Raw genomic sequence first — 25758 nt, 5'->3', positions numbered from 1 at the left:
TGCAGCCTAAATAGCACCCATTTCATCTTCTCTCCGTCTTGCTTTCTTTTCCTTACTCTCCACTGTTTTTTTTCCTTCTGCATTCCTCGTTCAGCATTTTCTCCCACCAAAGCTAACTTTTATTAACCTGCGATTGGATTTCGGAATTTGTCACATGGTCTTTCCTCTATGAACTCTGTAATCAGTTGCTGATCGCTCGCTCTCTTTCTCACTCTCTGTCTAAACCTCTCTGTTTCTTAAGCTTCCGCTCTTCTTTCTTCTCTTTGATTTGATTTGATGTCCTCTGTATTGGACAGAAAAAAGCACCACAGTCTAACTTAATCTCTTCTTGCTTTTTCTTCTTCTTCCTCACCTTCTTCTTCGTCTCCCTGCTGTCTCTCTTTCTTTCAGGCACCCTCTCTTAGTGCGATATATATCTGCCTCCCCCCTCTCCCCCCCTCGGCAGGTTGCCATGGTCGCCATACCTACTCTCTCTCTCCTATTGGTCCTGGCAGAGTGGGCAGGTCTGGTGGACACTTCCCCCCACCTACTGCTCCGGCCAAGCCCGCGGGAGCGTGATGCAGGGGCGGTGATGAACTTCAACATCGCCGTGATCCACGCCGGTGCAACAGTGCAGGCAGAGGCGGCAGTGGCGGGGCCTGGGGGAAGGGTGCTCTACCCTGGCTTCGGCCGGGTATATGGCTCCCTGGGGGAGAGCGTGGTCACCCAGTGGGGCTCTGCTAACGTCATCTGGCTACAGGTTAGATGCTGTCTCCTCCACCTAGTCCTTGTCCAGCCTCACTTGAAGAAGGGGTATAACAATGACCATCCATTATTCATACTTACTCATTATTTGAGCTGAATGGGTAGCACATAGGCCCCGATGAATGGACGCACTGCTCTTTAACCACAGCTTATTGTTAGTCATGTGTACAACAGACACCTTTTATATGAATACGTCAAGACACACTGCACCAGTTGCTCAACTGTTTGTCTCCCCGTCTTTTCTTCTCTTAAAAGGTGAATGACAGTAGTCCTAAGACGGTGCTATCCCAGTTGTGTGAGCTGCTGGCGGCGCGGCCCTTGCAAGGTCTGGTTTACGAAGAGGAGAGGCCCCCTCGGACAGCATGGGGTCCATTGGCCCCCATGCTGGAGTTTGTCTCTGCGCAAACAGGACTGCCCATAGTGGCTGTAGGAGGGGGAGCGGGTCTGGGGAGGATGCCACAGGTAGGAGGAGTCGGGTCGGGAGTGGGGTGGAAAGAAGTGTCTGCAGCTTGTGTGTGTGTGTGTGTGTGAGTGCACTAGAAAATACAAGTGATCAATGCTCTAGACAGGCAACTGCGAAGCTGCAAATGTGAGAATGAAACAATGTTTGTTGGGTGTATGCTGTGCTCTTTAAGCAGTGTGGATTGACAGGACTGTGAATGGAGTATAAAGGAAGAGCTGCTTATTTGCCACAACAACTTACAGTGTCACAATGTTGCACATCCTCTGTGTGAAGAAAAGGTTTGGGGAAGTGCCGATGGGATGGAGGGGAAGCTGAAGGTCAGGGTCACTGATCTGCAAAAACTCTGCAGTGTTTGATCTGTAAATGGCACCAACTGGGGCGGTCGCTCTGCCTCTGATGTTCCTGTGAGGGAGGCAATGAGCAGACATTGCTGTGTATATGAGTGAGTAAGGGCGTGCGATGTGTACACCGTATACTTATGAGTGATGTGATTGTGATGCATCCGTTAAACTAGTTGCATCAGAAAATGATGGGAAAAAAGAAACTAAATTAGTTCATGGGTGCTTACAAATAACTGTTTTAACCATTTACTCTTGAGGAATTAAATTGTAGCACTTTGATGAACTTCTTTTGAAGATCTACTCTCGGCTAGTCCTCAGCCTCTCCCACACCCTGAACAGACTTTTACAAAACACTCCCTACTGGACGTCATAGGAGAATTCACACAACAATCCAAGCTGTTTTTGCCCCGTGGCTGCACAAATGCTGCTGTTCCAAAAAAACTTCACACCCCATGATGCCTCCATATTACATAAAAATTGAACAATTCGGAGTATTGTAGTCCTTTGTAGTGTAAATGTTGTTTGTTACTTTGTTCATGTATTGCTGCTACAGTGTACACAGTGGGTGAGGTGTACAGTGGAGATTTTTTTACCACATCTGCTGCTCTCTTCCCCAAATCAGGAATCAGGTTCCATCTTTCTTCAGTTCAGCTCATCTACTGCACTCCAATTAGAGGTCATCTTTGAAGTGCTGGAGGAATATGACTGGACCGCCTTTTCCGTGGTGTCCACGCGTCACCACGGCTACCAGGACTTCCTGTCCGTGGTGGAGGGCCTGACGGACGGCTCGTTCATCGGCTGGGAGAAGAAGAGTGTGGTGATCCTGAACGTGACAGACGACCCTGGGGGGGCACGCACGCGCAGGCTGCTTAAGGAGAACGAGGCGCAGGTGAGACAGGGGGGAGGGAGGGGGGAAAGGGGGAGGAAAGGGGAGGAAGTGCTGCGACAATCATTGGGGGCCCCCTTTCTGACAGGTGGCTTCCCAGCTTTTTCCTTCCTTCTTCGTCTCTCCCTCTGTCCCTCCACATCTCTCTCTCCCCTCTCTCCTCTATCCCTCTGTTCTTCTCTTCCCCTCCCATCTGCCGAGGCACAGAGAGTTCAGCAGTACAAAGAAAACCACAATCTGATTTGCTGCCTGGCTTTTGTGTGGCATTGCACAGCGTGTTATGATGTGGAAGGTGCTGATTAAACAACTAATTTTTCCCCTTTATTTACAGTGGCCACATTTTCATCAAATCTAAAAATTCTTGTAGTCTTGAATTATTTTATGTAAATTTCTGCAAAATTCAAACTGTCATCGTTCATCTTTGGAACCTTTGGCTCTATCTTTGGTAAACAGAGTTGAGATGGAACAATATTTTGGTGCACAGAATGAATTTAAAATGAGTGACCTACTGATGGGGGGCTGTTGATGGAGATGAGTGGCCTATAAACCAGAGTGTTTGGAGATTTTTTTAGCTAAACATCAGCTGATCTAATTTAATATTTCTGTAATTTATTCCCATTATCCATTCACTCTCTTTATTTAACTTCAATTTTGCTCCTTGTCTATACAGTATATTACAGTAAATTGAGTCAAAGCGGATCCTTATGCTTTGATTTTACTAATCTTGAACAGAATGTGGTTTTGGTTTGTACTTCTGATAACGTTTCATTCCTTTATACTGTATGCTTGCTTGTTCTTCCCTCTCCTCTTCTTAGCAACATTCTCCACACTCTTCCTGTCATCATTATTTTTAACCCTTCAACCTCCCTTTAAACCTTCTCTTTGACCCTACGATCATCACCCTGTTCAATTTTTCACTTATGTCCGCATCTTTATTCCTACTCCACCCCCCTCCTCTCTCCCCACCGCCTCCCCTCCTGCGTTTCTTTGCCTAGAGACAAGCTCACTCTCCACTGCTGCTTTGCTGTTCACCTCCATCTCTGTATAGCTATCTTTCATTCCTTCAGTCCATTCTTCCATCGCTCTTGCTGCAAGTCTTCCTGGCCACAGAGTCTCTGCTCTCCGCTGGCTCGGTTTAGTCTGGGTCTCAATGTCATCGCTAATGTCCCAGCATGGCCACTGCAGCTCTGCGTGTGTGTGTGTGTGCGTGCGTGCATAAGTCTGTGTGTTTGTGTCTGCAAGAGTGTGCATGTGTATTGGATTCCTTAGGCTCCATTCTGCGTAGTGTCACTGTTAATATAACATACTGCCTGCGACGGGTTGCCTATACAAAGAGCTTGCTATTTAACCTTCTTACTTTTCACTACGGCCCTGTTCTTTCAGCTTCTCTCTAGGACTAATAAATGCTTGTGATTGCTTTGTGATGCTGTATATGTTTGCATTACATACTCTCTCTCTCTCTCTCTCTCTCTCTCTCTCTCTGCTACATGCATAGTAATGTCTGTCTACATTGTAGATGACCTGATGCAGGTCTCTGGGTCAATTTCTACTCAGCTCTCTCACTTTCTCTTTTGTTCCATTCCTCTTCCAGCTTCTGCCTTGTCAGTATATCTTCTGCTCCCTCTGTTCTATGTTCCTCTCTCTCTCTCCATTTCCCATCTTTAGATATTGTGTGTGTCTGTTTATAACTCTGTTTCTTTCCTTCCCTTCTCAATTCAGTCTCCCCCCCTCTCTCTGTCACCCTTCCCCCTCTTCCCCCCCTGTCACTCTCATTCCCTGCCTAATTCACTGGAGGTTTATTGGCATACAGGCAGGATTGTTTTGCCAAGCCATTACAGTTCAAAATTCAATGAAGGTGCAATTCTCAAAATGTGCTTTCAGTCTGTTTCCCTGACCACCCTCCACTCTTCTATTGCATGAAAGAGTTGTCTTTTTGTCCTTCAGTTCTCCTTATCTCTTTTCTTCACTCCATCATTTGTCATGTGCTTCTTTTAAACTAAATACTTCCATTTTTGTGTATTTGGCAGCATTTAACCTCACTGTCTTTTCCCATTTTCCTGCTAAGATCCATCTTCCTTTTGTCAATCCTTTTCCTCTCTCTCCATTTTCCCCTCTAACCCCTTAAAACCCCCTCTGGTCAATTTCTACCCTGCCCTCCTCTCCCTCCTCATCCCTCCTTAGCCCAGCATCTGCAGCACACAGCTCTTCCAATGTCACTGCTGTCTTCCCATGTTGCCTTTCTCTCTCTTTAATTTCTTTCCCTTTTCTTCTTCCCCAGACTCACTCAGTCATCTCACCTCTTTTTTGACAAATATCTTTTATACCTCTACAGACCATGATTCCACCAAAATCTGTCATCCTTTGTTTTCCCCACCACCCCAGCCCTTTCTGATCTCTAAGGAGTGACTATTCTGTTTTCCCTCTGACTGCTTCTCTCCATCCGCACCCTCTCGTCCCCTGCTGTCTTCAGGTCTCTTCTTTATTTTTCTTTAATAACACTTGTCAGAGTTTAACCTCTCCCACCTTTGTTTTCCCTCAGGTGTGTTTGGTCTTTAACCACCACCACCCTCATTCTCCAGAATCCCCACCTCTCCCTCACCAGTTCTCCAGCTCCAGAACTTGCAGTTTGTTTCATTTTCCTTTTCTTGTTATAACCGTTTTCATTATTCATAACTGTTACTTGTTTCATCAGGCCCAAGCTCATTAAGCACTGACCTCCATTGCCTCCCGCACCTTCTGGTTAGCACACATCATATGTAGTCTTCCCTCATGTTGTATCTGCTACTCTCTTGAAATCATACGCCCAACTTCCATAAACCTTATCACATCAGCTTACAGCTATCTCGCCTCTTACCTCTCCCAGCATCCTTGTTATTTGTTGATATGGCCTTTTCTATCCAACCTCCTCCCCTCCTGTTCAGGTGCACTGCTTCTCCTATCTTTCTCCCCTTATTTCTCCCACCCTCTGTCTCTCTCCACGTCTCCCCTTTTCCCCTCCTTATCTCACTAGTGCGTATGTGTGTGTGTGTCTCCCCTCGTCCCTGTTCCCTTCCTGCCTTCCTACTGTCCTCCAGGTACGTTTGCTGTACTGCTCCCAGGAGGAGGCCGAGCTAGTTTTCCGAGCTGCCTGGGCAGCCGGTCAGGCTGGACCATCACACATGTGGTTTGCTGTGGGACCAGCTCTCTCAGGTTTGGGCATGGAGAGTCTGCCCCGGGCTTTATTTGCCGTACGACCCCAAGGCTGGAGGGACGAGCCTCGCCGAAGGATCGCTCGGGGTGTGTCTGTGCTGACTCATGGGGCAGTGGCAATGCGTAAGGAATACGGAACCACGGGTGGGCCAAACTTTGTCACCAACTGCATGACGGATGCCAATCAAACCCAGAGACTGCGAGGCAGGATGAGGTAAGAAAGAGATAAATGAAAAGAGAACCTTTATGTAAGAAGGAAGAAAAAAATGTTAGGTTGGAGGGTAAGTACAAGGCAGACAAAATGTGTGAAATAGGAAGAAACAAAAATAGAGTTCTATGAAAGGTAGTTTGCGTCTTCGGTAGAATGAGCTGGAAGATATATGTGTGGATTCAGTAGATTCAGTGTCAGAGAGCAGGCACAGAGGGGATATCTGAATTTGGAGCTGGCCATCATCCATGCAAAATAGATGTTGTTGGTGCGTGTAGTTGTGAGTTGGCAAAATTACCCCAGCATCTGTAGCAAGCGGACCATGTCTCATGTATATTAATGAGCTAGCTTTAATATATTCCTCGTAGGCTGTACAAACACACAGCAGCACACTCTAACAGGTAGCCCAAGCGGTTCTGGTTATCATCTTGGTTCATTTTTAACATCACTCATTCTTACACATCACACATGAGGTTGTATAGAGTAGAAAGGTGACTGTGAAAATAAGCCTTACATGTAATTAATTAGTTTATTTAAAGTAATTTCTCTAAATGATGCTCAGCACAAACAGTGTGGCAATTATCAGGAAATGATTAATGGATTCTGTATTTGTTTATAAACTATGTCGAGGAACGGAGGATAAAGATGTTCTTATTGCCATTTTTTGCACTGCTACCTGCTGTTCACTGTCTGCAACTACAGGCTCTTATACTATCTGAAGCTTTCTGTCATCCAATAAAAAAAAACTTTCTTATTTTGTGCTATGAAGCCTGAAAGATGGCATAAGGAGACAAATGGAAGGCCCGTCCTGTGTGATTAACAGACAAACTATAGAGCTTGCAGCAGATGCAGAGAGCAGCAGTTGTTTGACATCAAAGATCCTGACAATTCTGTGTGTCTGATCATTTGTCTGTATATTTGATTAACAGACAAGCCCTGATTGTCACTACAGAGCTGCTGTGATTTAGTTTCAAGTGGAAAGAGAACAGGGTTGACATTTTATTGCAGCAAAAACAACCTGATGATTTCTGTTGTTTTCAATTCCTTTGAGATAACTGTTAATTTATTTACCATACTTTTCTGTCATACACTTACCGTACTATTTGCCTTTTTCCTTCTTCCTCCATCAAACAACAATGCAGGTATTTCAGTAACATCACTCTTGGTGGTCGAGACTACTCCTTCAACGGTGATGGTTACCTGGCCAACCCCTTCCTGGATGTCATTTCATGGACACCTGGACGTGGATGGGAAGATGTAAGGACATGACATAAGTTCTTTAAATCTGATGACATGTGATCTGCATAAGCCATTTTAGTAAATGTTGACATTGCTGTGACAATGTAATTCTGTCCCCTGTGAAACTAAAGAACAAAAGCTCCTGGCCACTGAACCAAGTGCAGGTTTTTGCTGATTGAAGCAACATTAATCGTTTTATCTGAGCTAAAAGCACAGATCCATGTTGCACAGGCATCTGAAAAAGGAGCATAAACCTGACAGTAAGCATACACAGAACACCTAGTTTAACGTTCATGTAAAGTTCACTATGGCTGTTGGTGCCTAAGGCATAGGATGAGAACTGAGTGCTGACCATTTGACTGCTCTTTATTTGCACTGCTGGGTCTGTTTAGTTGCTGCTGCTTCTTTGTGTCTCTGCTGTGTCCAGTTTAAATGCACATACAAACACCTGCACCTCCAGTATATATATGTTTTAGTTTTAATATTTAAAGGTAGCTGAGCATAGAAACTGACCAATAAGCAGCACATTCACGTGTGGAATTGAGATCAATGCCAATAAGACCTACAAACATTAATATTCAACAGCTACTTCCATTTGACCTGGGAATGAATGCCAGTTGTGTCCTGTGCCACAAAAGACAAAAGCCTGATGTTAGTGGGGTTTTCTGATTAGTGTAAAAGGAGCCTTGCTTTGGAGCTGCAGCTAACATAAGTACAGAAGAGAATGTAAAATTTACATGCAGCTGTAGCCCAGCAGTTGCTTGTATTCACACATATATTCAAATGTATGGAATACAGGGATGTGATGAGCAATAGTGTGTTTGTTGTAAAAACACAGGTTTAGTGGTGAATATTTTTTGGGTGTCATCACAATCTGGTTGTTGACTCACTGTTGCTTTTTATGTCTAAGTATCTACATAACTGCATGTGCATCAGCGAAGCCCCAGTCACGTATATTCTATAAAACTGTGGTTTCTTCAGAAATCCTTAATACGAAGGCTTGTCACCTGTTGGAGATGTTTTCCTTTTAATACGCTGGGATTTTACTCTTGTCAGTGTCAGTAGAGGGAGAGATGCTTTCCATATTCACAAATACTGCTCAACACACAAATAATCATGCACCCACATAAGCTTACACACAAGTGCGAATACACACATTGGTGGTGCTCAGCCTCCTGCTGGTTTTAACAGCCCACCAGAGTCCAGTAACAGTGTGTCGTAACATGCTGACTCCTGTCATATCCCTCAAATCCCTTTCAATTAAAAGCTCCTGCACTGGCCCTTCGACTCTGTGCAAACCCAGGGTACGAAACCCGCCCACATGCACACACACACACACACACACACACTCTTAGAGCTTACACATCGACATCCACACACAAATGAGGGCACATACTGTATGCTTACACACATACGCTTACACCCTTCTTGCATAAACCCTACTGCATACATACACACACCCACAATGAGGATAAGACGCCTGTATCTGCCTATTATGCACATCCACGCTGTTGGCTCTCCCTGAATATTTAATGTTCTCTTTACAATGACTGCACCATTACCTAGAGCCTGGGAGCACCCAGTTCAGCTTACTGAAACACTGCAGACTAGTACTGAAGGTTGTCCAGCATTAGCATGGCTTGTTTCAGCTGCGGAAGCAGCATGCAGAGCTAGATGTTCCAGGATATTAGTAAAATTTAATTAACAGTTATTAACGCCACTCACAGCTGCTGAAGAGTAACATTTTAGTTTTAAGTGGTCCTCAAACTGCTCAAAAATACAAACGTATTCTCTCCTCTTCTTTTTCAGACATCTGTGTTTGTGCCTTCTTTGTCTCTTAGAGAGTGGTGTATTCTCCTGTAAGCTTTGTCTGTTTCCTGTCTGTGCTCCCTGAGAGTGTTTTGATTGAATGTCTGTTGAGAAGCTGTGGTCGAAGTGCAGTAGAAACGCTGTCATTGTTACCACCGCCTCCTCCTCTCCACCAGTGATTGCATTATACAGACATGCTGCACAAAGCTGTCAAAGTTTACTCTACCGGCCTGCTTACACTCACATCCTTGAGTATGTGTTTAACCGTGTCTTCGTGTGTGCACAGGTATACAGTATGCATATGCACTTTCTTTTATGTTGCTGTAAGCCGGTGTGACTTTTATCAGGAGATCATGCCAAAAAGTGTCAAGCAATGCTGCTAGAGGAAGGTTAACAGAAAATATGAGTCTTCCTAGGTGTAGTTGTGCATTGCATTGCTTTCAAAAAAAAGTCTGAACATCCCAGGCACCCAAGCAACACATCCAGAGTGCAGAAACACAATGCAAAGAGAAAGAGAAAACAATGATACAGCTAAAAAGGAGCTTGACAGACAGTTTCAGGTCAGCAGTGGACGCAGAAGAATGTAGACTCACAGCACAGAGCAGATTTGAAAAATCACAGAGAAATGACCATTAACCCTGTGCAAGTATACATTTTCATCGAAACACCTCTTAGAGAACTTATCACATAAACGCTATGTTATTCAATGATCAGCAAACTGATTATTTAAAAACTGCCATGATATTTGCATTAATTTGTTCCTGTATGATCTGACATTTATGTAAAGAACAAGTGCATCAGTGCAGTCTTTGCACACACAAGTTTGTCTGTCAGGCAACTGCTTGCACCCCACATAACAAGCTGAGCCTGATGTCACTCTGAAATAGAACGAGTGGGAACAATGTCCTGTGCTACACCTGTACAGTATAATAATGTGTGATTCTGTGGCCCTGCACTTAGAACGGATTTATGGATCCTGTAATAGTTTTTATTGACTCTGTCTGTAGTCCACTTTGTGCCTGTGTTTTTGCATTGTATGTACATTTTTCTTCTCATATCATACAAGCCCATACATTCGAAAGAAACAGATGAATTTAATGTACATTCCATGTGTCTGGCGGTGCACAATGTAGGGATTGATGTGTCTACCCATACAGGCATCTGACTCCATAAATGTAGAAATATTACATTTTATTTTTAAACTGCTGATAGAATCATTATCACACCAGCATGCATATTTATGAGAGAAAATTAATTAGGCAAAGTCACAAACAGATATCATTTGTTTTAATGGAAACTCTAAACTTAAAGGTAACACATGAAATGATTAGTTTTTTTTTGGAGGGAAAACACGTTTTTGTAGCTGTGAGCCTTTCACATGTTTGCTATTGTATTGCTCTTAATATACTTACTGTTGTGGTGATTAATCTGGATCAGCGTCCACACCTACGTTACATATCGTAATTAAATATTATCCACCGCTAGAAAGTATGGCTTTCTTGTATTATTCAAAATCACTATTTCCGGAATGACAGCGATCCCACGCGCTTTGTCAGGACCCTAAACGCAGCAACCGGAAGTAGATTAACCTGCGCATCAGTGCTGTCGTACAGAAACCAGAGTAGAAGTAGGACAGGTTCAGCCCGGAAGCGGCAGTCTGAACAAAATTGAGAAGGTAACGCATGGAATCACTTCCGGACCCTGCATTAGTTTCACCTGTCTCCTAAATGTACTAAAATATGACAACACATTAAAAGTGTTCTTGTTTATGGTCCAATGGCTCCAGGCTCTTAGGTGCAGTTGCTGTTTTTTGACTGGAGAAGGTTGCTGCCATTTATGCTAATTTCTGCAATGCTGAACCGTTTTCATCCTGATGTGCTGTGCTGCATGCACGTGTTTGTTTTTACTCACCCACAGGGCACCTGAAGTTAGGACGCAGGGTAAGGTGCAGTGTTGCATACAGCTAGCACTGTCAAATTCTTATGCATTGCAGAGTTGATTAACTGCTCCACCAGCAATGTCAAGTAATAATTGTTATTCAACTAGCACCATGTTGACGTAAGCACACCAGCCAACAAATGTGTTGTTTTGAATTTGCTGAGTGAGATCTCTTTGAAAACAAAGATGCAGCAGTCTCTAAACTCCCACTACGTCATCTGCCTGAGTCCTATGCAAATCCAGTTTATTGTCCTGGGAGGAACCTCACAGATAGACAGGTGATTCAGTCAACAAGAGTTTGTTTTTAGCCTAGAATAGACCCCTGGCATTTTATCGTGCTTCTGCATCCTTGCACACTGCTTATAACGTCCCCAGTCTGGCAGCACAGAGGATTACAGGCCTGGTCCCTGCAGAAAGCTGAGGTCATGTAGCGTATATCAGGTCTGTCTTGCAGGTTTGTTGTTGGAGGAGTGGTTGAACATTAGAATTTGCGGTCTGCTTGGTTGTGCACTCTCTGGTTGCCCTCTCAACTGAGGGCAGACTACAATGACTAACAAGTCTTGCATATAGGTGAAGATGTGTCAGTGGTTGTATCGTAAACATGGTTTTCACAGACTGCCTCACACCTCCTTTCCCCCTCTAACTGTCTTTCAAGACAGGGAAGTTGACAACCCCAAAAATGTTGTAATGATCTCTCAGAGATTTCAGAAAGGCCTATTACTGGAGAACATTTAATCCAACTAAAAACCTCGGATGATGTGAATGGCCAAAGCCAGAATATTATCTAAGACTGGAAAACATTGTTTCCAAAAATGGTGACGTGAACTGATTCTGTCATACGCTTGGAAAATCTTTGTTTCAAATTTTGGGCAACTTTTTATTTGTTTAACAAGACGTGGTGTGTTTTATGCTTTGCATTCAGATGATGTGTGTGTTTATCATTGTATACTAAATAATCAAAGCCAGTGCAGGTGTAGAAGTCACACATCTCTAATGTTTCTCTTGTCTGTTCTCCTAGGTAGGCTGGTGGGAGAACGGCGTGCTAAGGCTTCGTTACCCAGCTTGGTCTCGCTACGGGCCATTCCTTAAACCGCCTGATGATGCCCAGCACCTGCGCGTGGTCACACTGGAGGAAAGGCCATTTGTCATTGTGGAGCTTGCAGACCCTGCATCTGGAACCTGCATCCGTGACTCAGTACCCTGCAGACGACCCCTTAATGCCAGGTCTGAATGCTTCGTGAAAGACTTAGACTGCTGTGTGGTATTATTATCATGTTCTATTCTATAATATTTAATTTCCACGAGAAAATACAATGGGGAAAAATAGTAGGCTTCTTGTTTATTTACCAGTGTTGTGAAGTGAGTTCTTAAGCTCTCATGAGTCCATCCAATTGAGGTGACATCAGTCACCTATCAAAACTGTGGTCTCTTCACTCTCTGGCCATAATCAATAACAGACTGCTCTCCAGAGGATCAGTGGAATGACTCAGGGGTCTGGAATCAGATATGACCACAGTGGAGCTTTATGGTTCATCAGCTTCTGAAGGGATGACAGCACCTATCCTACACTGGTCGATCAAACCTGTCACCACAGGCCTGGCCACAATATCCCCTCTCTGTGACCATTTCCCTCTTCCTGTCCTGTCCTCCCTTCCTCTCCTCTCTTTTTGGTTTGACACTTTTCCTTTTCCTTTTTTTTTAACTACTTTTGTCTTCCATGTCTTTCTCCCACAGTGCTATCCATGAGGGTGTGGCTCCCATGAAGCAGTGCTGCAAGGGCTTCTGCATTGACATCCTCAAGCGATTGGCCAAGATTGTTGGCTTCACCTACGACCTGTACTTAGTGACCAATGGGAAGCATGGGAAGAAAATTGATGGGGTTTGGAATGGCATGGTTGGAGAGGTAAGTCTTTGTTTATGTGTTTGTGTATGCCAGTGGTTCTGCCTGTCTGCCTTTGTGAGCAATATGTTCTCAATGTCGCTCCCGTGTCACTTGTGTATGTGTGAAGAGCGTGTGCGGTTTTATATTTGTGCCTCGGCACATTCTGTGTTGCTTTTTTATTCAACAGCCTGCATAGTAGCATTCCTCGGAGTGTGGTCTTGCGTCCTGGGTGACCAGTTAAACGCGATATGTCTCATCAATCGCTGTGAGAGTTATGGCCACTTAACCACCGCTGGCAATCAGACAGCTGTCATTTATTACACACACTCATACACACAGCTACGCACAAATGTACAGACACAAACAAATACTGTCTCAGAGGGGAAAAACACAGTTAAACAGATTAGAAGGACAAGCATGCGGTGAACAGACTCTCCTGCAAACACAGCCCCACAGTGTGTTTATCTGCAGACACATCCTTGTACACACAAACACACAAAAGGCACATACTCTGTGTCAAACACCCCCTGGCTAGTTGCGATTAGTCCTTGATATTTTCTTGGCAATATTGTTCATGATCCCCCATCAAGAAAAGACACAGTGATGCTGGCAAAAAAAAAAACAGGGCCAGACAAACAGACAAGCATGCGCACTTACTCGCACACATACTGAGATCGATATGGAGGCTGCTGTTGCATTGAAGCGCCCCACTGTTTCTATCTTTGTCCCAGAGGGAACTTGCCAAACGCCAGTTGTCACGAGTTCCAAAACAGTTCCACTGTGCTCTCATTTATAATTTGAACCCGGGCCAGAGCTGTCTGTCGAATCTATTTTCACATGCAAAAGGCCAAGGAATTTTGTTTTCTCAAACTAATGTCTGTCTTTTGATCAGATGTTCCAAAGCCTGCCATTCTTTGATCAGGTAATCCAGAGACTTGGCAAAGTTGAGAGGAGGGTACTTTGCTTTCCGCTTCGCTTCATTTTTCTGCTGATTTGCTCTGAAGAGCGGATGTGCCATGTCTAATGTAGATTAACATTTCACTTGTACAATCAGCAGACACAGCGTTTTTCAGGTTTTGCTAGATGGTGGCACAGAGACGGGGCCCAGCTCATTCTGTATGCTAAAGAGATGCTCAAGAGACACGTGTTCAGTATTTGTACCGAACTGAATTCTTGACGTTCCTCACGCAGGCACATTCAGGCTGTACAGAGGGTCAAGGTGTAGAAATGTCTGGATCTCACCTGGAAATTAACCTTTGTCGACAGCTGAAGGAATTTCCCATAATTAGATTTCTTTGTTATCACTCTTCTTGTCCCCTTTAGGTGGTGTACAAGCGAGCAGACATGGCCATCGGCTCTTTGACTATCAATGAGGAGAGGTCAGAGGTCGTGGATTTCTCTGTTCCCTTTGTGGAGACTGGGATCAGTGTCATGGTCTCCCGTAGTAACGGAACTGTATCCCCATCAGCTTTCTTAGGTAAGAGGCTGTGTTTATTGCCGGCATCTAGCCGATGTACAAAATCCAATCTAACTAGAAAGTGTTGAGTTTGCATAAAGTGCCTCCGTCTTTGGTTGCTGGTCTTTACATCTAGATTAGCTGTTATTTTTTTTCTTAGCTTCTCACGTCTTCTTAACTTTTACTTTCACTCCGTCAGCAGACTCAGGGCACCAGTGGGATAGCAGTGTTATTGGCCTATAAACTGCACTAAGATCATGGCTGAAAAAAACAACAACCTGTGTTTATAGACTTCTAGAGAATATGTTTGTTCCAAAGGGTTATGTTATCACTGTATATAAGACTCATCCCTATATCTACAGCATATCATACAAAATGTGGCAGGTTTAGAAAACCTTATTATAATTAATGCATAAACAATCACATAAGTCTGTTTAATCAGTCCTAATTTATTTTTTGTTGTTTTCCTTGGCAGAGCCTTACAGTCCGGCAGTGTGGGTGATGATGTTCGTTATGTGCCTCACCGTGGTAGCTGTGACCGTCTTCATTTTTGAGTTCTTCAGCCCTGTGGGCTACAACCGCAGTCTCCAGACTGGCAAGAGTGAGTGATGAGTCTAAGCTGTCTGCATCTCCCATTCTGATAAATAGATCTGCTGTTGCCAGATGGATCAAACAGATAAACACATTCTTGCAAAATTGGTCAAGATCTTTTTTTATTGATCATAATAAACGTTTTGTTTTGTTAAGTAAAGTTAAACTGTCGTCCAGTTGGTCACATTTAAAATGAGGATTTTCAGCGTGCTGCACTGAATCCTTAAGTGTGAGCGCGAGTGAGAAAATTATACCTACTGTATGCTGAACTGCATCCAAGTATTCTTGATATTGAAGCAGCCATTTATTATTCAGCAGCATAGTTTGTACCCCTGTGATATTCAGTATGCCTGATGCCTTGGTCCAATACCCCGCCTGACTTGCCTCTTTTACTGCATGATTGCTGTGCTCTACATAATTTTACCTCTCTGTCATCCTCCCATATATCCTTCTTATTCACTCTCATTTCTCCTCTTGCTTCCTCCGTTACTCCTGTCCTATAAAGGCAGGGGTGTTTGTGTCCTTTGAATGGTGATTTGCACCGTGCTTTAATCATCTGAACTGAAAGCTGCCATCCTCAAAACGTATAGTCACTGCCTCATGAGATTTGGTGTCAGAAAGCCTGCTAGTTTTTTTTCCTCATACACTGTAAGCCCATTTTACAGATCATTTAGGGAAGTTTAATTTAAATCAGCTGCTTCATCTGCACTCAGATACTACTGAATACACTTATTGTGCTGCGTGCTGGCTGGATCACATTACAACGACTCATCATCACACTACTTATTTCTTTATTTCCCACTCTCATCTTTTTTTTTTTTTTGCACAGAGGCTGGTGGATCTACTTTCACTATTGGAAAGTCTGTCTGGCTTTTGTGGGCCATTGTCTTCAACAACTCTGTGCCAGTGGAGAACCCGAGAGGAACCACAAGCAAGATCATGGTGCTGATCTGGGCCTTCTTTGCTGTCATCTTCCTGGCTTCCTACACTGCTAACCTGGCTGCCTTCATGATCCAGGAGGAGTACATTGACACGGTGTCGGGCCTCTCGGACAAGAAGGTACTCCATTGCTTGAATACTGATTAAATAGGGAAACCAGAAGGAGAATTAAAGTCTTAGAGTGAGCCAAATCCCATACATTTGAATGTTAAATTGATTAAAGCACAAGAATTTAGAAATGAATAAAATCTCATTTAACATAACTCAATTACCACAGTTCTTGGATACTTAAAAGACAGTCCTAAATACTACTTTAGGTCCACAGGCTGCTCTCTTTTCAAAGATTTGACTCTGTATGGAGTGTTGTAAGTTAGTCTGGAAAGTGGACAGAAATAGGTCAGACAGATTGGTGCACAGCCTGGTGTGTCTCATGCCCCTTCCGTCTCCCTCCCTCGCCTCCCTTTGCTCTGCTAGTTTCAGCATCCCGAGGAGCAGTACCCACCTCTGAAGTTTGGCACAGTGCCCAACGGGAGCACAGAAAAAAACATCCGCTCCAACTATCCAGACATGCACCAGTACATGGGCAAATACAACCAGAGAGGAGTGGAGGACGCCATACTAAACCTCAAGACTGGGTCTGTCTCCAACAATGTCACTCTGTGCATGCGTGTGCTTGGTCTTTGTCTCCTCCCACATCCAACTTTTAATTTGCCAGTAGCTAAATTTTCCTTTATCATACTTTGATTGACTTGAAGTTTTTTTTTTTTCAAACTAAAAATGTCTCTCTTAATGACAGGATATGTGATGCTAAAAAGATTCAACACACTCAATGTTCTGCCCCAAATCAGGTTTCTTCCTTAGGTTCCTTCGGAAAAAAAAACTATAATAATTAATTAATTAATTAATTAGTCATAACTAGACTTCATTCTCCATTTAAATAATTTAAAGGTAACTGTAGCTGCAGAAGCTTTTATATTATTTTTGAAAACCTCTAGAGCTGTTCTTATTGCTGTGCAGCTGGTGCACAAACACATTCAAGCTTTAGTGGAGGACTTTATTTATATACATGATATTAAAGCTATTGCCCAGCAAGTTCATACAATCCCAAATAAACCTGTTTATACCAAATGTCTTTGAATTTCACAGTATACTAGCGCTTTAATATTGTTCCTGATGTGACCTTCCTGCACAGTAATGATGTGTTTAGCGATGGAGCAGGCTACAGCAGCTAGGAGTAACAGCAGAGCCTCATAACATAGGAGCAGTCCAAAAAGGTTTCTGTTGCTCCAGATTAAAAAAGGAGAGCAGCGTTCAGAGGAAGTATTACAGTCTAAAAAAGTAAGTGACTAATGGCAGCGGTATGTAGAGGGTAGAGTGCGGTGAATGGAGTGGTTATACAAACTATTGCAAATATTTTATTAAAGCCAACTTTTCTAAGAACAGTAAAGGGAGATCTGCGTCTGTCCTTATGTCTCCTTTTCAGCACTTTCCAATGAGAAATAGCCTAATCAATTTTAATTCAAATTAGCAATTGAGCTTGAACCATTTTGAGAGAATAAAGAATAGGATTTAAACTGAAGTGGACTCTGGCAACACATTCTTTTAACTGTTATCCCTCGTCACACTATATGCTCTCACCGGTCAGAGCTGAGTTGACCTGTTTTATATGTCGGTAACGTTTGTGTAATTACTTAAACTGCCTGAAGGGGGAGACAAAGATTTAGCACTAAAGCTTTAAACTGCTGCGTAAAGCCTTTATTTACCAACACTATTGGTCCAAATGTAATCAAAACTATTAACTGGCATTTTAGTAATAGCACCAGGTCTACCAATTTAGATTTTTTGAGTATTTTGTTTGAATGTTCAGTCTTGACCTTGGAGACTAAAACTGCAGCTAACATGTTATTTTTATTTTGCTATTATTGGGAAAAAAATGTAAAAAAAAACCAAAACAAAAACAAAACAAAGTCACGACAAACTATGACAGCAGATACGTCCCGCTGTGACTGCTTGCAGATTTTATTTTTTTTCAGTGTTCTCACTCTTACACACGTGGGTTATCATACGGAGTGGCATTCTTTTCAACTCCAACTAACATTTCACATCTTTTGTCACACTTCATGCTTTCCTGCACAGACTCCCTCACCTTTACTCCCTCTCTCTCTCACTCTCCCTCTCTACCTTCACTGCTGTCTCCACCCACCCACACAGTGCAAACAGCATTCCCCTCTTCAGTTTTTTAGTAGAATCTCTATCACCTGTCATGTGTTGGATAATCCCAGTTTACTTTATCCTAAGCCTCTGTCATTGCCCCCCCCCCTTCCCTTTGCCTTGACACCACAATTATATCTCAGTGTTAACATGCACAAAAATCAGGAACTCCTGCTTTTCTCCTGTGATTTTTTTTCAGTTTCTTAGTACTTATCTTTCCCTTCTTCTCGCTGCTCATCTGCCCTCTCTGTCTCTACCATTTTCTTCTTTCTCCTTCTCTTTTTTGGTCCGTTCCCTCCCCTCCCAGTGGGCTTTCTCAGTGTGTCTGTATTTAAACTTTATAATCCTCATCACTCTCTGGCTCTATCCCTGTCTTTTCCCCCTGAAGTGTGTAAATCTTTCCCCCCTCTCTCTCCCTGTCACTGCGCTCTTCGCACCGTATAAATCCCCATCTTCCTCACCCCCACCACCACCACCACCTTCCCGCTCCCTCTTACTCACACATCTTTTCCCTGATCTCTGCCTTATTTTATTCTCCCTGTGTTTTCACTCTTTCCGCCAAACCTGCTTTACTATTCCACCCATCCTCCCTTTTCTTGTCATGATTTAACTTTTTATGCCCTCTCTCTATCATTCTCGCTGCCTGTCTGCCATGTATTTTTCTGGCCCAACTCCATGCTCAGGTACATTGCAGAGATACACCTTTACATCTTCTCCCCTGCCTCAGCCATACCTCTCCATCCCTTTGCTCCCTCTCTCCCATTAAATGATGAATGATTTCCCCCTTGATCCCTTTACAGGAAACTGGATGCTTTTATTTATGACGCTGCAGTATTGAACTATATGGCCAGAAAGGACGAAGGTTGTAAGGTGAGGACTAACATGCACAGGCACTTTTGCTCACACATTGTGGACATGTGTTTTCCTCTTTGTAAGTTTTTTTTTTTTTAATATCTGCACATTGTCCTTTCTTCAAGGTGATGACCATAGGCTCGGGGAAGGTTTTTGCCACCACAGGCTACGGTATCGCCTTGCACAAAAACTCACGCTGGAAACGTCCTCTTGACCTGGCCCTGTTGCAGCTGGTGGGAGATGGTGAGAATGATGGGGAGGGGAGGGCACTGAGGAAAATAATTAGGACAATGGAGGGGCAAAGGGAAGGTTATGGGTAAAATGATGGGAGAGAGAAACATGCGACAGAGTAGCAGGAGGGTGGGGGGTGGTTGGAGGACATAGGGGGTAGATGAATGAGAGGATGTTGAGAGGTGGATAGGGGGGGTATAAGGTGAGGTGGAGAGAATAATCACAGTGAGGTGTTTTGATTGTGATAGAGGGAATAACAGTGTGTAGGAAAGGTGTCTCCTTCTTCACTCCTCTCTGACTTTCTGCTGATTTTTCTTTCTTTTTTCCTGCTCGGAAAAGAAAAGGGGATTTACTTGTGTGTGAGTCAGTGTTGTAAAGAAGTCACAACTTGTGCAGGGACAGATTTACACTTATTACAGATTAGCTGAGACTGACACAGAGTGAGGAAATGGGAGAAAAAATAACAGAAAAGAAACACCTGAAAATACCCTCAACATGCCACATGAAAGGAGTGCACTGAAGCAGAGGATGGTACAGAAAACCCACCAAACAATTACTAAATAATTGATGAGCTATGAGAGCATTATTAGAGTTGTTGTCCACTGTAGTAAAAAGCACGCTTTGAGGATTAATTCATGAGAGGACGGTTCCTTGTGTTTGATGGACTGAATCTGTGTTTAGCTGTAGTGATTGTCATTTTTCACAGTCCACCACACGCATTTACCGTCTCAATCGGGTGCTGTTTGTTTGGCTTTTCCTTGTATTTTAAATCAGCTTTGCTTATGGTGTGGCGGACAAAGCCCTTTAGCTGTTTCTGGCACGCAGACACTTTAGCTGCTTACACACTGATAATGCCAATTTGGTGCCAAGATCTATTAAATAAGACTGGTGTCTGGAGCTGAATATTTGGACCTGGAACAGGATATGTGTGTCTGTGTAGAAAAAAAAACATGCTATATTTGTTGTTTCTTTTAATGTCTTTGTCCTTGTGGCTGTTCTGTGTAGAAAAAACCCACCCCTGTGCATGCTAGATGGATGTGGGGTCACAATGTGGTGCTGAATGCTGAGGGTTCTAGTTGTAGCTGTGCATTATTGGAGTGGATTACTAAAGAAGAGGATTAGTTTGTTTGGTTGTGGAGTGAAGTAGAGAGGTGGGGGCTCACATTCAGCGTGCCCTCAAAGGCTGAATCTCAACAATCGCCCTGCGGCTCAAGGACTCAGCATCACACCTTCAGCAGGGCTAAGTCATGTCACGGTGTTACATCATCATTGTACCGTGCTGTGTTTAGTGTTATCGTTTTACAACTGTATTAGAGGATGGCAGAGTGCTAGAGAATGTTCTCAATCCTGCAAATGCATTGTTCTCCTTGTTGCTGCCTCTGGTGTTTCACACCACAGTTTTAAGAGCTGGTCCATTGATCTCACTACAACTTGTTTCCTGATAAAAGCAAAACTGCTGAATAGCAATATTTTCTCTTTCCCTCTTATCAGATCCACTTCTATTTTTTGCATAGTATCATGATTCTGATTCCAAGAATATATTATTCAGTGAGTAGATATTAAAAAATACGAGAAGCTAGGGTTTCAGCTCTTGGCAGGCAGAGACTGTTTTCAGGAATCTTGCAATGAATGCAGAGAGGTTTGTCATGTTGTGATAAAAGCATGGGATTGTACGGGTCATGGTTTACTGCTCAACAACTGTGAAGCTCACTGTCTCTGGACGTGTCTGGCATCATGCCCCATCTGGCACACTGCAAAATGCAGTAGGGGGACCTGCACGTTTATATGTGCACTCACACACAAATGCAGTTTCTTTCATGAAATGATGTCTTTGTGTCTCATGCCAGCTCTGTGTTTGCAGTGTTGCCAGCTACCTGACCTGACCTGCTTGGAATGACATAGGTGGATGTGGATTTGACACACCTGTCAGATTTGGCAGGCCTTAGCTGGCTGTGAGTGAGAGGCAGAGACAACTGCCATCACAAAGGTCTGAGGAGGGCTAGGGGGCAGAAATAGGCACAGTGAGAAGCAAGTCAGGTTTAAAAAGGGGAGATGAAGAAGCACAAGATGAATCACTGGGAGTCAAATGGCAACAAAGCCTGGAGCACTCAGAGAAATGATTCAGCTGAGACTTGTGGAGTGGAGGACAGACATGGAACGACCTGTTTATCTGTACCGTTCACATCAGGCTCCTGCCTGGACACACAGATGCTACAGACAATGACACTGATAAATCCTCTTCTGTGTGGCTATGCTCAGGAGTTAAGACAGACCTTTGTCTTGGAATGTATGCGTATGTGAGGGAACCTGACACAGGGAGTTGTTACCTGAGTCTGCCAGTGGGCTGCAGTAGCACTGTGTCCATCTGTTGCTGTAGCTGGAGGCCACGGCTGATTGGCTAATGATGTTCTACAGGAGACACATTAGCCACATCACACAGATGACTGAATCGGCTTCATCTAAGTTACACAAGCAGAGCTAATGATGTCACAAATGAAAAGGCAAGAGCTTGAGTTTTCTCAGATCACTGTAGTGTTGCAAGTAGATGTCTAACGTGTCAGTTTCAAGTCCCTCCTTTAGCCCCTTCAATTTGAAATAGTTCAGGAGCTGTAATGTGCAGTAAATGCCCCCTTCAGACCTGGTTACTGCAGTGCTGCTCGTCCTGCCATTGTTATTCGTGTAACAGAAAGCTCTCATTATGACTTCTGTTGAAGAAAACATCTCTTTTCTTTCAACATGAATCACAGGCTGCATCTTCTGACTGTCCATCACTATGGTTACACCAACAACCAATCACAGCCAATCACAGGTCGGGCAGAGATGCTCGGATTCATTTAGGCCAGTGAGATCATAAATGAAAAGGCAGAATTGTGGGTAAAGTGGTCTTGCCTGGTTTCTCGTAGGTTAATAGATGGGAATCTTGAATCCCCAAGAGCTTACCACCTTGATGGAGATTCTGACCATCCCTCCAACACAATTAAATGATTATGATCTTCTCTCTCTGCGTATGTCTCTGTCCCTCCCTATCAGTCCTCTCTCTCTCTTCTCATTTTTACCTCTTTTCTTCTCTTCTCATTCTCTTCAAGCTGAAGAGTGTTCCACTGTTTGTCATAATGACACAATCTAAGCCTTTCGTCCTCCATCTCTGTTTCCCCCTTTCCTGGCATCATCTAGCTCTCTCCGTCTGTCTCATTTCCCCAGACATGGTGGTGGACAGAGAAAGAATGCCGGTCCCTCTCTTTTTTATAAGGCATTCTTCCCCACTCTCTCATTATCTATCCCCTTCTTTTTTCTGTGCTTTCTCAACCTATCCAACCATCTCGCTGTGGCTCTGGTCCTCTCTTTCTCCTCCTTTCCTCATTTACTCTGAGTTACAATGTTGAGATTAGGTTGTCTATGCCATTTTACTTCTCAGCGCTACTTCATTGTTTTGGACTCTCTCTCCCTCTCTGTCTTTGGCTGTTTTTCCTTTGCTACTTTTTTACATAGTGCTTGTACTGACCTCTGACCTTGAAGAGTCACCTTGGATAATGGGCAAACAACAAGAAAGACTGTAGGCCTCTACTTCAGTGTTTATTATAAGCCTTTCTCTCTCCATGTCTGTCTGTCTGTCTGTCTGTCTGTCTAACCTTGGAATAACCCACCGTAATTCTTTTCCTGTCAAACATGATCCATTCTCTCATCTCATCCCTTTCTGTCTTATCTTTACTTACTACTCATTGTCCCTCTATTCCTTTCTGCTTTCTCATCTTTACTGCCTTTTGACCTCATCCATTTTCCTACTCCTGCTTCTTTTCCTTCATCCTCATCTCACCACCCACCCACTCCTTTTACAGATGAGATTGAAATGCTGGAGCGCCTCTGGCTGTCGGGTATCTGCCATAATGACAAAATTGAGGTGATGAGCAGCAAACTGGACATAGACAACATGGCTGGAGTTTTCTACATGCTGCTGGTCGCTATGGGCCTCAGCTTGCTTGTGTTTGCCTGGGAACATTTAGTCTACTGGAAGCTGCGCCACTGCATGGCCACTAGTTCTGGCAAATTGGACTTTCTCTTGGCAATCAGCAGGGTAAGTTATTTTGTCTTTATGTGTAGTGCGATGTGTTTTTCTACACATGGCAATTCTTAAAAGGGTTTTATGATCAATGGCACCGTTTTAACCACTACACCCAGCAGCATGATTGTAACCAGAATGGTGTGCATCTTTCATGCATGTGTGTTTCTGCCTCTGTGTGCCCTGATCTGCTTCTGAGTGTGAGTGTTAGAAGGTGTGAGGTCTGAGGTCAATTCAATTCCACTCAGTCAATTCTGGAGATTAATTGAAATTCAATTCCGCTCACACCCTGGATATCCTGTTCCTCTGACAGTGACCTTGACAGAAGCAACCCTCACCATATGCATGTGATTACTGTAGCTTCACTGGCGGTTTATCTGTTTTCACAACTGTGGTTGTAATTCATGGATTTATATATGCATTTTCATTAACTAAACAATACACAGCTGTACTATAAATAGTAATGGATGTTTATCTGAAAACAGCAGCCTTGCATTTCTTTTGAAAACTGAAAGCTATTCGAGTTTGCTGTATTATTATTATTTTTCCAATTATCCACTCTGCTCTTTTTCTCTCTTTCACTCGTGTACAAACAGTAAGACTGTGACTTCTTTATGTGTATATCTGCAATATTATCTAAACCCATGTATGTCCGTAAATGTGTTTTTGTGCATTTCTGCTCTATTGTTGAAATAACATTTAATTGTTTTGTTTTTAAACATTATTTTAGAAACATTGTTAAGTCATCATTTCATGGGAACTTTCACTGTAAAGTGACTCTGGGTGTTGTCTTCTGTCTTTTTCACAGGGCATGTATAGTTGCTGTAGTTTTGAGGATGAAACAACACCAGGTGGAGCTAAGTCTTTGCCTACGCATCACCACACTGCAATGGTTACAGTCCCTTCCCAGCAACATGTTGTCTCAACAACTATGGCTAACCCAGTCATTGCCTTGGCGCAACAGCAGCAACAACCACAACAGCAGCAACCACAGCCCATCTACAAAACACCTCTGCCGGGCTCTCCTCCCACCATGGTGCATTCTGGGACAGCACTGGGGCCCTCCAACACCCCCATTGCTGGTGCACCCCTCCCTTGCTCCACCTTCCTGCCCCGGCCAGACCGCAGACTGGCTGTGGTGGATCGCTGGAGGCTGCCCAAAACTGCTACAGCCACCAACCCTATGGCTGCAAGGGGGGGCATCACAGACATGGGACCCTTTGCACAGAAAGTCCCACCAAACTGGGCTTCAACTGCTGGCGGGGGTGGGGGGCTTGATGGCTATAAGAGATACTATGGTCCCATTGACCCTGAGGGACTGGGGCCCTGCATGGAGCAGCAGGCAGGGTCCCAGACCCCCAAGACTATGCCAAGGGGCCACCCCCAGCCCCCACCAGCCAGTGTGGCCTTCTACTCAGAGAAGGGCATGGACCATGGGGTGGGGAAGAGGGTAGGGGGAGGTGGCAGCGGAGGTCAGGGGAAAGGGACCGCTAAAACTCTGGGCACTCCTAGACTGCCTCCTAAGAGTCAGGCCCCTCTGCCTCCTACACCTCCACTGCCACACCCCTCTCCCCCTCTCCCCTCATCCTTCTGGAGGAAGCGCAGGCCCAAGAAGCCCAAAGAGCCAGGAGGTCCTCTGTATGAGAACATTCTGCCCCTGGGGCGGAGAGGAGGTGCCCGAGATGGTGTGAGAGAGGGAGGGCCCAGGAGGGCACGCCCTCTGTCTCCCCCACTCTCACTACCAGTACCAGTACCCCTCAGCCCCTCTTTTACCCCTCCTTCACACTCTGCATCCTTGCACTATACATCCTCGTCCTCTTCGTCGACCACCTCAACCACATCCACGTCCTCATCTGCCTCATCTTCTCGCTCCACCTCCCCCACCTACTCTTACAGTTCCTCCAGGAGTACAAGGGACAGGACTGGAGGAATAGATGGAGAGGATGATGATGATGATGAGGAGCTGACAGAAGAGTCAAGCCTTCTCCTAGGGAGAGGAAGAGAGAGGGAACGCTCAATCATCCGGCCACGTTCCATGAGCCATGGTCGCCTGCCACCACCCATACCCCCCAGGAAACCACGCACATCCTGGGGTGACAGAGAAAGGGAGCGAGAGAGGGAAAGAGGTGGAAGCCAACTGGCTCAGCTTCAAGAGTGGTGGGCAAGCTGGAGTGAGAGAGAGAGGAGTGGAGATGCTGAGAGGCTGAAAAGGGAAAAGAAGAGGAGAAAAGAGAAGGAGAAAGAGAAGAAGAAAAAGAAAAAGAACAAAAAGAGGAAAAAGAGGGAAGAAAGGGAGAGAGAACGAGAGAGAGAAAGGAAACGCAGAAAAGTGAAAAAGAAAAAGAAGAAGGCGATGAAGACAAAGAAAAGAAAGAAATCAACTGGGGGAAAACATTCTGAGCCAGAGGAGGGAGATGTAGAGCCAGAGAGGGAAGGAGAGGCAGAAGGACAGAGGGAAGGAGGAATACAAGACTACTCTACTGCCTTTTCTGCCCAGTATCGGAGCTCATTTGGGGAGAAAGGCCGGGATTCGTGGGAAGGAGAGAGAGAGAGGGGAAGGAGAGAAGGAGGAGAGGAAGGCAATGACAGGGAGGAGGAGGACAGCAGCAGAAGTAGAGAGAGACGTCCCAAATCTTCACACTCTCATCCAAGACATCGCACCCCCAGTAAGCGCTACCCCAACCTAAACAAGCTCCCTGCATCAGTCAAATTTTGGGTGAAT

General features: G+C 44.3%; 1 protein-coding gene across 1 annotated transcript; it reads left to right on the top strand.

Annotated features, from left to right (window-relative positions):
* Positions 1-451: 451 nt before the first annotated feature.
* Positions 452-25380, top strand: LOC114448381 (glutamate receptor ionotropic, NMDA 2D-like; the record flags this gene model as incomplete). Its single annotated transcript, XM_028425297.1, has 16 exons — positions 452-739; positions 1000-1206; positions 2171-2437; positions 5509-5837; positions 6974-7088; positions 11836-12041; positions 12552-12720; positions 14023-14176; positions 14631-14756; positions 15576-15805; positions 16160-16320; positions 18697-18766; positions 18874-18991; positions 22816-23051; positions 23845-24412; positions 24521-25380. Coding segments are annotated over exons 1-16 (4104 nt in total), but the record flags the coding sequence as incomplete, so codon positions are not given.
* Between the last annotated feature and the right edge of the window lie 378 nt (positions 25381-25758).

Source organism: Parambassis ranga, chromosome 16, assembly GCF_900634625.1.
Source record: "Parambassis ranga chromosome 16, fParRan2.1, whole genome shotgun sequence".
Classification (NCBI taxonomy): domain Eukaryota; kingdom Metazoa; phylum Chordata; class Actinopteri; family Ambassidae; genus Parambassis; species Parambassis ranga.
The sequence above is the reverse complement of the archived record's forward strand: the minus strand, read 5'-3'. Positions and strand labels throughout refer to the sequence as shown.